The 13,669-nt window shown below is 34.9% G+C and overlaps 1 protein-coding gene across 5 annotated transcripts; it reads right to left on the bottom strand.

Moving 5' to 3' along the window:
* Positions 1–2,464: 2,464 nt before the first annotated feature.
* On the bottom strand, positions 2,465–5,422 carry LOC107817627 (zinc finger BED domain-containing protein RICESLEEPER 3-like). Of its 5 annotated transcripts, none has more exons than XM_016643486.2 (4): positions 5,272–5,420; positions 4,930–5,045; positions 2,810–4,661; positions 2,465–2,715 (listed from the first exon to the last, which is right to left on the bottom strand). In XM_016643486.2, the coding sequence occupies exons 3-4, from the start codon at positions 3,684–3,686 to the stop codon at positions 2,636–2,638; spliced, it is 957 nt and encodes a 318-aa protein (XP_016498972.1). In that variant the 5' UTR covers positions 3,687–4,661; positions 4,930–5,045; positions 5,272–5,420; the 3' UTR covers positions 2,465–2,635. The 5 variants fall into 5 exon arrangements, with proteins under 5 accessions (XP_016498972.1, XP_075106381.1, XP_016498974.1 ...); XM_075250280.1 differs by having other exon boundaries at positions 2,810–4,657; XM_016643488.2 differs by having other exon boundaries at positions 2,810–3,248; positions 5,272–5,419.
* Positions 5,423–13,669: the final 8,247 nt, after the last annotated feature.

The raw sequence follows: 13,669 nt of genomic DNA, 5'->3' as shown, positions 1-13,669 counted from the left end.
TTGCGTATCTCATGTCCATATACGCATCAACAAAATGGCAAGGCTGAACGGATGCATTGCACTATTGCAAATACGATCTGTACCCTTCTATTTCAAGCCTTTCTTCCTCCTAAATTTTGGGTTGAAGCTCTTCAAACTGTTGTCCATCTCTTGAATATACTTCCCTCTTCTAAACTTCAATTTAAAACTCCATTTGAAGTTCTCTTTGGCAAGCCTACTACCTATGACCATTTACGTGTATTTGGATGCTCATGTTATCCGAGTCTTAGTGATTACTCTTGTAACAAGTTAAGTCCTTGTTCTAAACATTGTATTTTTCTTGGTTATCCATTAAATTATAAAGGATTTCGGTGTCTTGATCCATTAACAAATAAAGTATATATTTCTCGACATGTTCGATTTGACGAGGAATCCTTTCCGTATCTTACTCTTTTACAACCAACTTCTTCTTGTTGTGTTCAAATATTTTATTCAAATCTCCAACAGAGTTTACCTTCCAACCTCTGTTACCTACTATATCTCATTCGATCTCTTCACCCCCTAAGACTCTCCCTTTATCTCATACGCAAAATACTCCAACTTCTAATCAAATTCCTAGTTTAACTCCAACTAATCTTCTTGACAACATTTCTCCTACTTCTAATCAGATTCCTAATGTATCTCCTACTAATTTGTTTAAGAATATTTCTCCACTTCTAATCAGATTCCTAATTTATCTCCAACTAATTTGCGTAAGAATATTTCTCAAGTTTCACCGCCACTGGATTCTAGGACTTCTCCTACTTGTTCACAATTTTATCCACCTTTCAGTGTTGATTCCTCATCAGCTTTGACTTCTTCATATTTGTCTCTAATTAGATATAATTCATTCTTACGTACTATTTCTTATGAATTTCAAAATATACAGTCTACTACTTCTCTTATACGCAGTAGACTTGTAAGTCCTTATCCCTCTAATGTTCGAACTACATCTTCTCCTCTCTTACCTTCTTCTACTCGTGCAACCACTAATACACATGCTGGTCCTTATTCCTTTTCAAACGTTGATGTTCCATATCATTCTACTTCCGCCACCATACGTTTCCCTCCATTATCTCCTCCGATATTACGTCACTCTCCTCACACAATTCCTACTCTTCCAAAAATTCATCATATGGTTACTTGTTCTCAAATAGGAAACCTTAAGCCTCGGGTTCTTCCTTCTCTCTTATCCCAAGAAACATCTAAGAAAGACATACCATCCATTCCTCCCGAGCCTACTTCATTCAAGGAAGCTAATAAGGATCCTAACTGGAGAAAAGCCATGGCTGAAGAATATAATGCCCTCATGACCAACAATACGTGGCAGTTAGTGTTGCCTCCTCCAAATGCTAATGCTATTGGTTGTCGTTGGGTATACAGAGTAAAACAATGTTCAGATAGTTCAATTGAACGGTTTAAAGCTCGCTTGGTAGTGCAAGGGCACAATCAACAATATGGGCTAGATTATGATCAAACATTTAGTCCTGTGGTGACATCTCCAAACTGCTAACACACTTCAACATATTATAACAAAATTGATATGTCATCCCTCTATTTCTAACTGTTTGCCAGCAAATTAAAACACACACACTCTCTCTCTTCATCAATTTATAATTAAGCAAACATGTGTATGAGTAAAGCTTATACAAAAGTTCTTAACATTCAATTTGAGCAATCAGCATCTACAACAATAACAAACAAAGTATATTTCTTAGTGGAGTCTGGTTAAGGTAATGTGTACAGACTTTACCTTACCGAGTAAAAGTAGAAAGGTTGTTTCTATCAACATTTAGTTACAGAATATACATACAAGTAGTGGTGCCAAATGGGCGGGTTGGGTCGGATTTGGGCGGGTTAAAAACGGGTTGGATTGCAACCGGTCCATATTAATATGGGTAAAATACGGGTTGGGTAAAATATGGGTTGGGTAAAAAAATGGGCATGATCCATTTTATCCATTTTGTGTTATGCAGTTTTTAACAGATCGATCTTGTGAGATTGAGAAACTGCTCTAAAAACTGATTTTAGAATTAAACTGACCTTAATCAACTTGTTATCAAAATATTTTCTATATTTTCTCAGTTACAAGAATATTTGGAAATTATTCAATGACCATAAGTTTTCTATCTTTTTTATTTTGACATGGCCAACTTGATATTACAATAGTTTGGTATAGATTCCAAACTTCGTCAAGGAAAGAGCCTGTATATTTTCGTTAATGAAGTATATTACTCCTAAATATTATCATACAAATTACTTCTTTCTTTTTTTTTTGTCTTTTTTCAAACTTTAGCAACTGACAATAACAGAGATACTGTCATAAATAAAATACTGCCATGAAATAAGCCAACCTAACTGCTGTTTTTTCAAACTCTACAATAATAGAGATACTGCCATAAACTCGTCGAACTAGTGCTTAAAAATGACATAAATAAACCACAAACACTGAAATATCAAGATATGACTGAAGACTAGATAGCAAATGCAACTTTCCCAAGCATGGAAACAAAGTCTGAAACATCCTTCAACAATTGTCTCTGCTTACTCCATAGTCCATACATGGGTAAATTCCTTACATAAGCTAGCCATAACTATTTCTACACAACTTTACCTATCAATGTAAACTAAGTTTATCAAGATACGGCTGCAGGTCTACCGCAATTTCATCCTCATCAGTGTCTGATTTACTACAATCTTACAAAAGCAAACAAGAAAAGGTAAAATTAATTTATTGGAGCACTATTACAAAAGAACAAAACAAAAGAATAGTATAAATAAAATGATTTACCTTCTTGTTCGCAAAGCCAATCTCTAGTACACAACTTTGCCTCTGCATTTGCAGGCAAAATAGAGCTTTGAAACTTTCCAATAATACGACCTCCAATGCTAAAGGTAGACTCTGAGGCAACAGTGGTAATAGGTATACTCAAGACATCTCGTGCCATCAATGAGAGTTCTGAAAACCTTAGTCTATTTTCCATCCAAAAGGTAAGCACATCCAAATCTGGATTTGCTTTACGATCAAGATTAGGCTCCTCCATGTACAAATCTAATTGTGTTTTACCTCTACCAGACTCTTGGTTCTCAAACACATCAAACTCCTCAAACTCATCCCTTGCTTCATTGGTACATCTACCATAAGCATGCTCCTCCATTAAGGAAATTGAGGTCGAAGATACCAAGTATTCTTTGAACAACAATTGCAAATGATCTTCAACAATTTTTACCTTCGCATCAGCAGTCGCAGGATCAATTTTGGAGAAGCAAAATTTCACAAACTTCATTTTATATTGAGGATCAAGGACAATGGCAAGTGATAAGATCTTACTGTAAGACCTCCAATATTTTTTGAACTTTCTTAATATTAATGTAGTCATCTCATTCATAACTAGGTCACTACTATTTCTTTCTTCCTCTAACAGCATTTGAATTTTCCATACATTAGGTAGATACAAATTGGCAGTTGGATATTTGTTTCCGGAAAACAATATAGTGATATCATAAAATGACTTCAAACACTTAGCAACCGTCTCTACCCTTTTCCATTCCTCCTCAGAAAGAGCATATTTAAAATCAGTATCAACTAACTTATATTTAATATAAGCTTGCTGGTAGAGGAGAGCACTTTCAAGCATTTGAAAAGTAGAAATCCAACGAATAGTCATATCTTGGCGAAGCTTCTTTGAGCACGGTAGCACAAGATTCTTAATGCATTCCACAAATTTCAAAATTTATCCTTCCGAATGTTTAATATGCTTAACACCTTCTCTAATTTTTACAATAGATGCATTAGCTTTTTCCAAACCAGCCTTCACTATTAAATTCAATATGTGGTTCCCACAACGAACATGAAAGAACTTTCTATCACAAACTAGTGAACGCCTTAAAGATAAATGTTCTTTTAAAATATCAACCACACCCCTATTGCAACTAGCATTATCCAAAGTAAGAGTAAAGATCTTCTTTTCAATGTCTCATTCCTTAATAAACTCAATTAGTAAAGTACCTAAAACTGAACCAGAATGTGAAGGGGGCACATGACGGAAAATCAATACTCTTTTTTGAAGAATCCAATTCAAATCAACATAATGAGCAGTTAAGCACATATAGTTATTTGATGCTACAGAAGTCCACATGTCCGAAGTCAAACACACCCTACTAGGAATCGCGGCAAGCTCATTTTTTAGAAATTCTTTTCCTATCATACATTTTCAAAATATCAGACTTGGCGGTGTTTCTTGAAATGGTTTTGACAGTTGGATTTAAGTACAAATAGATATCCCTATTTCCTTTATGCTCGACAAAGCTGAAAGGATAATTATGCTTTAGAATAGCCACAGACAATTTCTCCCGATAAATTGCTTGATCAATTGGCTCACACCTACGCTCTTGCGTATTATTTATGTGTGCATCAATATGTCGCTTCAAATTTGAAGTGCCAGACTTAGAATCTGCTACATAGATCATCTTACATATCTTACATTGCGCTTTGCCCCTTTCACCAATACTAGCATGAGGCAATTTTTGAAAAGTATTCCAAACAACGGAAGTATTTTTTTAGCTCGTTTTGTTGGGATTGACGAACTAACATCACATTACTCCTTAATAGCCTCCTCATTAACCTCCGTACACATCTCTACCTAACATAGAAAGCAAAAGTTCAAAATATAACAATGGCATATTTGGACTCATTACGAAACTCATTTCTGAGCTGAAATTTCTTAGTGAAATAACTTGAGAAAATTTATAACTTAAAATTGGGAGAAACACAGAACAAAAAATCTAATAGTTATAAGCAGTTATGCAGACATTCGAAAGTGTAAAAATCAAAACCCCATAAGAAAAAGGAAAGACAAAAGAAAAACTGGGGATTGATTTATATTTTCCTTTTGTGTGAAAAACAATTACTTGGTTTGTGGATAGAACGCCGATTTCCATAGGAAAAGGAAGTTCTCGTTGAGTGAAGTCGGCAGTAGCGAGATAGGTGCTCTCGGTGTTGGGAGTTTATTGGACTTCTAATTAGCCTATACAATCACAAATTCAAAATGATATATTTCTTGGAATTAATTCCACCATAGAAAACAATTATGATATATTTCTTGAAATTAAATTTGGAATGATAAAATAAATAATAACTTCTGCTTATTTTTTGAGCTAAGAACCAACCCTAGCTCTAAAATTTTAAAAAAAAAAGAAGAAAAAGAGGAGGACGAGGAAGAAGGTTTTAGGGGACTGGGGCAGAGAGGTTACCTTTAAAGAGATTGATGAAGAGAAACCATCTGTTGAAGGAGACGAAGATCAATACTGGAAAATGTGTTGTGAAAGACTGAAAGTAGCGTAGATTACCAACCCATATATTACCCAACTTTTACCCACAAATATCCATATTTTATGGGTAAAATATGGGCTGAAACCCAAATGTGATCCACTTAAAATATGGGATTTTTTCCTAACTATAGCATATATGAAACCTTATTACCAAATATGTGCATACTATGTAAATTACCCGTCCAGTCCACAGTTTTCCTACAATTTCTGTACCATTTGTTTAATACACGATTAATTGGGCAAAATCTTCCATAATTAACGCGCTAAAAATCAGGAAAAAATCTTGCGATTGATTGAGTCTACATTAAATTCAAGTTTTGAAACGGAAAGGAGATTTCTGTTCTTCATCTTCATCTTCATCTGTTCTTCCATATATTTTCCACCATTGATAGCCATTAAAAAAACTTGAAAGCTTTGAATTCAAATTTGAGTTTTTAAAAATCATTATTTGTTTGGATTGGATGTTGTTGAAAATAATCGGGAATATGGTTTGGAGTTTATATCTCAATTTTGAGGGGTTTTGGTGAAGATTAGACTTGGTTTTGACTAAATTTCAGATTGAAACTCGAAGAAGAAGAAGAAGAAGAAGAAGAAGAAGAAGAAGAAGAAGAAGAAGAAGAAGAAGAAGACATATTGCAGAAATTGTAGATAAATTGTAGTTAAATTGTAGATTATTTGTATTCTGATTGTAGATGCTTTATTTTCTGTTTTCATAAATAAAAAACAGCTAAAATTTCTACAAATCTTCTGAAAAAACGCAATTATGTCAAAAATCATAATTATGCTACAATTGGATGGGAATTGGGATATAAAAATTTAATGTACCCAGTTTGTAGATATTTTGTAGATAAATTGTAGATTATTTTTATTCTAATTGTAGGTGCTTTGTTTTCTGTTTTCACACATCAAAAACGACTAAAACTTCCACAAATCTTTTGAAAAAACGCAATTATGTCAAAAATCTCAATTATGCTACAATTGAATGGGAATTGAGATATTAAAAATCAATGTACTCAGTTTGTAGATATTTTTTAAATAATTTGTAGATTTTCTACATAGATTGTAGTTTAATTGTAGTATAAATGTAGTAATTATGTAGATACCCCTACAAATAATACTGCTTTATACATACTTAAAATTGATTTGTAGTATATTTGTAGATGAAGAGAAAAATTTTGTAGTCAACATGTGCGAAGATATATTTAGTTCAAATTCTGATCAATCCAACTGTAACTACAATTTATCTACAATTTATCTACAATTTCTGCAATATGTCTTCTTCTTCTTCTTCTTCTTCTTCTTCTTCTTCTTCTTCTTCTTCTTCTTCTTCTTCTTCGAGTTTCAATCTACAATTCAGCCAAAACCAAGTCTAAATCTTCACCAAAACCCCTCAAAATTGAGATATAAACTCCAAAACATATTCCCAATTATTTACAACAACACTCAATCAAAACAAATAATGATTTTTGAAAACCCAAATTTGAATTCAAAGATTCAAAGCTTTTTAATGGATGTCAATGGTGAAATTGTTGCTCTTTTATCTCTTTGAAGATTTGTTCTTCTTCATTGAGAAAATTTGAAGCTGAAGGTAAATGTGTGTATGAACTTTGAAGATTTATCTTCAATATTTGGTGAATTTAAATGGAGAATAATGAAGAACGTGGGTAGCTATTGTTCTGTAAAGAACCAAAAAGGCAGTAGCTCTATGTCATAAAACCATAAGAATATGATTTTGAATCCGAAAAGAAATAGGGAAGCGTGGGCCCTACTATTTCGTACGTAACAAAATTGCAATTTCCATCTCTGTATTTTTTGAGAAGAAGAAGGAATGGAGAAGAGGAAGAAAGGGGAGGGGAAAAACTGCATAGGTCTTAGGAATTAGGGGGATAGAGAAACGTGAGATATATGGATACCTTTAATTAAGGAGTAAAAACTGCTCATTAATTAGACCCTTAATTAAGTATAGTATAAGATTGATAATTTGGTATACTAAGTGTAATTAAATCAAACCTTAAACATTGAGGGTAATAAAGTTTCCTACGTGGCATAGGAAGATAAAAATTTCTTAAAATATCACTCATCCAGCCCAATAAAATATGGATGGATTGGGCGGGCTAATAAAATTTGGGCCTATTTTGCCAGCACCACATACAAGAAAAGATATGCATATACCAAATCTCCAACCTTCCGTCAAAATCACCATAAGAAGAAGATGCACAAATTCCAAAACCAAAACCATTTCCAATCAACTGGTTAATAAGCTAAAGCAGAATAACTGATAGATAAGTTAATGATCGTATAATCCAATAGTACAAAAAAAGGTGATTTTTTTTTTGAAATATACTTACAGAAGTGAAAGGCAGATTAGGAGAGTTGAAGATAACGTACGGTGCTACTCTTACTGTGGGAATGATTTTTTTTTTTTTGGCCACTCAAATTCATTATGTGACACATATAACAATTGACTAATGAGTCATTTGATTGAATGTCACAAGGTGCCACGTGGTGTGGGGTAGGAAATTTTAAATTCTTATCTACTTATTAGGTAATATCCGGTTATTTGGTAATTAATCAATTATCCATATAATTAAGAATTATCTCAACTTACTTAAAATTTTACTTATTTTTAATACGCCTTATATAACTTACTATAATACACTTTGCTATCATGGTCATGTGGTACCATATAAAATAAATATATATACTATTATTTCGTTAAAATATTGGACGACACACACACACACGCATATATATATATATATATATATATATATATATATATATATATATATATATATATATATATATATATATTATCAACTTCTAATTTTTATAATCTCATAAAAATAGTTTAAATTTTTCGTACGCTTAATTCTTACAATTGTAAAAAGATAACCTTCTTTTCTTGTAAGAAAATAATTTCTATCTTTACAATAAAAAAATCTCATAAACTTTCTCATATTATGAGTATAATTTAAAACATATTCGAAAGTAGTAATATTAATAAAAATATAAAATTATATTTTTCAAACCATTTTTTTTCTTTACAAAAATGTTCTACTCAAAATACCATATCAAATATATATATATATAACGGTATAAAGGTGGTTAAACTTACGGGGTGTAACAATTTCACTCATTTATACATGTGCATTGACCCATGACCAGATGACGTTATATACGCGTATATATGTAAGTATATGTATATGGGATATGGAAAAAGGTTACGGCGTTATATACGCACCACCACCTAATAAGCTGGTATATGTTGATGATGTTGCCCACAGTGGCCGAGATGATATGATGGGATGCCCTCAGCGACTTGATGATATTATGTACACCCATACCTATGCATGGCACGACCTTTATACGCACGTGCATGACATTATAAGCGTTTCAGAATTTACAAAGTTATTCAGATTTAAAGATGTGTTTCTATATTCCATGTTCATCTATGTCTTTTACGTACTAATTTTCATGCTTTACATACTCAGTACATTTTTCGTACTGACGCCCTATTTCACGGGGCCTGCGTTTCATGCCCGCAGGTGTAGGTAGGCGAGCTGAAGGTCTCCCTCCTTAGGATCCCTAATCATCGAGAATTGGCATGCTCCACTTGATTCGGAGCTGCTTTGATTTTGGTACGATAAATTTGTATGTATGTATATATATATATATATATATATATATATATATATATATATATATATATATATATATATATATATATATATATATATATATATATATATATATATATATATATATATATATATATATATATATATATGTGTGTGTGTGTGTGTGTGTGTGTGTGTGTGTGTGTGTGTGTGTGTGTGTGTGTGTGTGTGTGTTATGTTTCTATTAGAAGTCTGTAGACAGTATGTCTAGTTGGGTTGTACGTGGCCTTGTCGGCTTTCAGTTCTAGATGTATAGTTATCTATAGCAGCCTTGCCGGCTCGCCACTGTATCTTGCCTGTATACATACATATGCCTTGAAGCTAGGTTTCTTTCATGTATATTATTTTCGTAATTCAGTAGATGTTATTCAGGTTCGTATCTTAGATGCATGCTTAAGGGTGTTTGACAGGTAGGACTCAGGCACCCGTCGCAGCCCATCGGTTTGGGTCGTGACAACCATTATGCCTTTGAATAATATCATGAAGTAAAATTTTTCAACTTGCGTACTTTCTGTTGTCATATCATTAGCTTCATTGATATTCTATACTCAATCCTGTTCATACATATTATATCATGCCTCAGTCTCGATTATTGTTATTTGAAATCATATTATTGTTCGGGCTAGTATCATGACATTTTGAGCCCGTGTATGTGAGACTGGAGAGTAATGACTTAATGAGGACGAGAGCCTAATATTGAGTGACAATATGGGATCGGGCTGCACGCCGCAGCGAGTTATTGATCATGCCTTTGTTGGCTTGATATAGCGCTTAGGCTAAGAGAAGCCCCTCCAGAGTCTTTACACCCCCAGTGAGCGCAGTTGATAATATTGAGGGATGAATCTTCCCTGGACATGGATCTTGTCCGAAGTATTGATACCAGGAGATGGATCTTCTCCATGGGGCTGGAGTGGCCTTCCTCGGTACTGGATAACTACGGTCAGTGATGTGTGTATATTCGGGGATGGATCTTCCCTGGCCGGATGGCTATATACAGTACCGAGTGGTTGAGTACTTATGAGTGGAGGTGTATGGAACATTGATCATGCTATATGTACATCGGTACATAGAGATTTCTGAGCTTTATACTCCGTACTGTTCAGCCTGTATCATTTACTGTTGAGTTTTACTTGAACTGCAAGCATGTCTACTTTTCTGTATAGTTTAATTGTATTATCTGCTGAGGTTTGGTTCGTCACTACCTGTCAGTCCATAGTTTGGACTTGTTACTTACTGAGTTGATGTACTCACATTACCCCCTGCACCTTATGTGCAGATCTAGGTATCTCGGGCCATGGTAGCGGTTACTGATCATTTCAGTTGTGGACTTTCCTTGGAGATAGCAAGGTAGATGCCTAACGATCGCAGTTCCACCTTCTCCTTCCTTATCTACCTTTTAGCATATTTGTTGGATATTCTCAGACTTTGTTAGTCTTGTTTATTTCAAACAGTTGTAGTATTTTGCTCATGACTTAGTGACACTCAAGGTCGGGCTTGTGTTTTTCTGCTTTGTTAAACTTGATTTTATATCTTTATCGGGTTTCTGTTGAAAAATCATTTTTCTTAAGTTTTAAAAGAAAACGTGGTTGTTTTGGAAATGAGTTGGCTGGCCTAATTTCACGATAGGCGTCATTACGATCGTGTCGATTTTGGGATCGTAACAAGAAGACAATCTATATTATATATATAGCGTCTTTGGTTAAGACACTATATATATATATATATATAACGTCTTAACAAAAGACGCTATAGTTTTTCGCTTTTTTTAATTCAAATACAACGTCTTTTTAAAAAACACTATACTTAACTGGCCAAACGACCATTAAGTTATAACGTTTTTTAAAAAAAATGCTACATATATTTTGGTCACTATATTTTTTTTCCAGATATTTTTGTTCTTTGACTCGAAAAGAACCACATTTTGGTTCCGGACTTCCTTTTGGGGCTTGGCTTAGTACTTCTTAACTACTATACTTGACTGCGAAAAGTGCTCTTACAAATATAAAAACAATATAGATCTAATGAAAGAAAAATGAAAAACTCAATCTCAATTCCCACATTTAGCCTAAATATTTGTTTCTATCAGAGGATATTAAATTTTCAAATAAATGCATAAAATGGAGAAAGCGAAAGGGGTGGGGGGATAGAAACACAACACTTGTTTGTTAGCCTCGAACCACTTTGAGAGCATTCACTTGATACAAAGAAAATCTAAGTTTCAAAAGAATTATAACCCTAACAGCATAAAGTAAAGCAATTTAAGAAAACATAAAAAGTACACGTCAATTAAATAATAAAATGAAAAAAATAAAAGGGCACACTGTAAAATAGTCCTGCTCTCACTAATGACTAAAGCTAAGATTTTTTAGCATACCATAATTTTCTGATAATTCTCATGATAATATAAAATGGGTAATCACATTCATGATTCATAATTGTCACGACCCAAAACTGATTCGGTCGTGACGGCGTCTATCGTGAAACTAGGTCAGCCGACACAACTCCTGAATTAACCATTTAATCACTAACAATCATTTTAATCCTTTAATTAATTAGATATCTCATAATGAAAGTCTAAATGAACAGTGTGGAATAAATACACAAGCGCGACTTCGGGGTGTCATCAGTCACGAGCATATACTAAGGGATGAATACAACGAAAAAGTCTGAAAATATACTAAAAACAATCTAAGGAAGACAAGAGGGAGAAGAGCAGTGCTGCGAACGTCGGACAGCTACTTTGCTAACTCCGATGACTCTGTCGCTGAGTAATCAACACCCGCCACCGGATTCAGAAATACCTGAATCTGCACATAAGGTGCAGGGAGTAATGTGAGTACTCCAACTCAGTAAGTAATAAAGGTAAGTGAAAGCTGAGCAGTAAGAAAACACGTAAGACACATCATAACGCTACAAATTCAATACACTTCCAAAACAGTACATAAATCGTTTTCTTTGTAAATCAAGCTCAGTTTTAGTAAAACCCTTTTAAAACAACTTTCAATATTTTCAAACGAGTGATAAAAACAGTGAGTAAAAATGATAGAAACGTAAACAGCCCATCGGGCAAAACATGTATCATAAACCACCCCTCGGGCATAATATCAACAAAACCAGCCTCTCGGGCTACCTCACAATCACTCGTAATCAGCCCCTTGGGCATAACATAAATCAAGAACTGCCCCTCGGGCAAACATGAATCAAGAACAGCCCCCCGGGCATCAATATGAAACAACAATAGCCCCTCGGGCTACAATATATCACTCATACTAGGTATCCGTGCTCACTGGGGGTGTACAGACTCCGGGAGGGGCTCCTTATGGCCCAAGCGCAATATCAATCCATCTCGTGGAATAATCAATATATCACTCACTCAGGGTACCCGTACTCACTAGGGGTGTACAGACTCCGGGAGGGGTCCCTTACGGCTCAAGCGCAATATCAAGCCATCTCGTGGCATAATCAAACAGGCTCTCGGCCTCATATTAAGCCACCTTGTGGTATGAAAAATCAAGCCTTCAGCCTCATAATCATAAATCAGTACCACACTGCTGCGGCACGCAGCCCGATCCCATAATATCCTCACAACATAGGCCCTCGGCCTCACTCAGTCAGAAATCTCTCATGCCACTCGGACAACAGTAAATATGTTGCTCAGCCCAAAATATCAATTAAATTATCAAAACAGAGTAAAAATGGCTGAGTTATGAAAACAGTTGAATACAACATGACTGAGTACAACTATGAAGTCAAAACAGTGAGGAATATTAATAAAAATCCCCATAAGAGACCAAAACAGTTGGCACAAGGCCCAAATATGGCATTCGGTCCAAAACATGATAATACTTTCCAAAACACAATTATATCAAATAGTTTTCAATCAAATACGCGACTTAACAGTCATACGGGACGGACTAAGTCACAATCCCCAAAGGTGCATGACACCACGCTCGTCAACTAGAATGTGTGTTACCTCAAAATGCCATCTCGTGGCATAATCAAACAGGCTCTTGGCCTCATATCAAGCCACCTCGTGGTATGACAAATCAAGCCCTCGGCTTCATAATCATAAATCAATACCACACAGCTGCGACGCACAGCCCAATCCCATAATATCCTCACAACACAGGCCCTCGGCCTCACTCAGTCAGAAATCTCTCATGCCACTCGGGCAACAGTAAAATATGATGCTCAGCCCAAAATATCAATTAAAATATCAAAATAGAGTAAAAATGGATGAGTTATGAAAACAGTTGAATACAGCATGACTGAGTACAACTATGAAGTCAAAACAATGAGGAATATTAATAAAAATCCCCATAAGGGACCAAAACAGTTGGCACGAGGCCCAAATATGGCATTCAGTCCAAAACATGATAAGACTTTACAAAACACAATTATATCAAATAGTTTTCAATCAAATACGCGACTTAACAATCATACGGGACGGACTAAATCACAATCCCCAAAGGTGCACGACACCACGCTCGTCAACTAGCGTATGCGTTACCTTAAAGTAGCACAACGATGTGAAAGTTGGGGTCTCATACCCTCAGGACAGCATTTACAAGCATTACTTACCTCTATCCGTTCCAAACTCTAGCCCTCGATGCCTTTGTCTCTCGAATAGGCCTCCGGAT

This window comes from Nicotiana tabacum, chromosome 3, assembly GCF_000715075.1.
Source record: "Nicotiana tabacum cultivar K326 chromosome 3, ASM71507v2, whole genome shotgun sequence".
Classification (NCBI taxonomy): domain Eukaryota; kingdom Viridiplantae; phylum Streptophyta; class Magnoliopsida; order Solanales; family Solanaceae; genus Nicotiana; species Nicotiana tabacum.
The sequence above is the reverse complement of the archived record's forward strand: the minus strand, read 5'-3'. Positions and strand labels throughout refer to the sequence as shown.

Bases quoted from the DNA above. Each gene is read 5' to 3' on its own strand.
- LOC107817627 (XM_016643485.2), bottom strand. From the start codon at position 3,686: ATGACTATTCGTTGGATTTCTACTTTTCAAATGCTTGAAAGTGCTCTC. The intron at 2,716-2,809 runs GTAAATCATTTT...TGCTTTTGTAAG, and splicing joins TTGGCTTTGCGAACAAGAAG to ATTGTAGTAAATCAGACACT.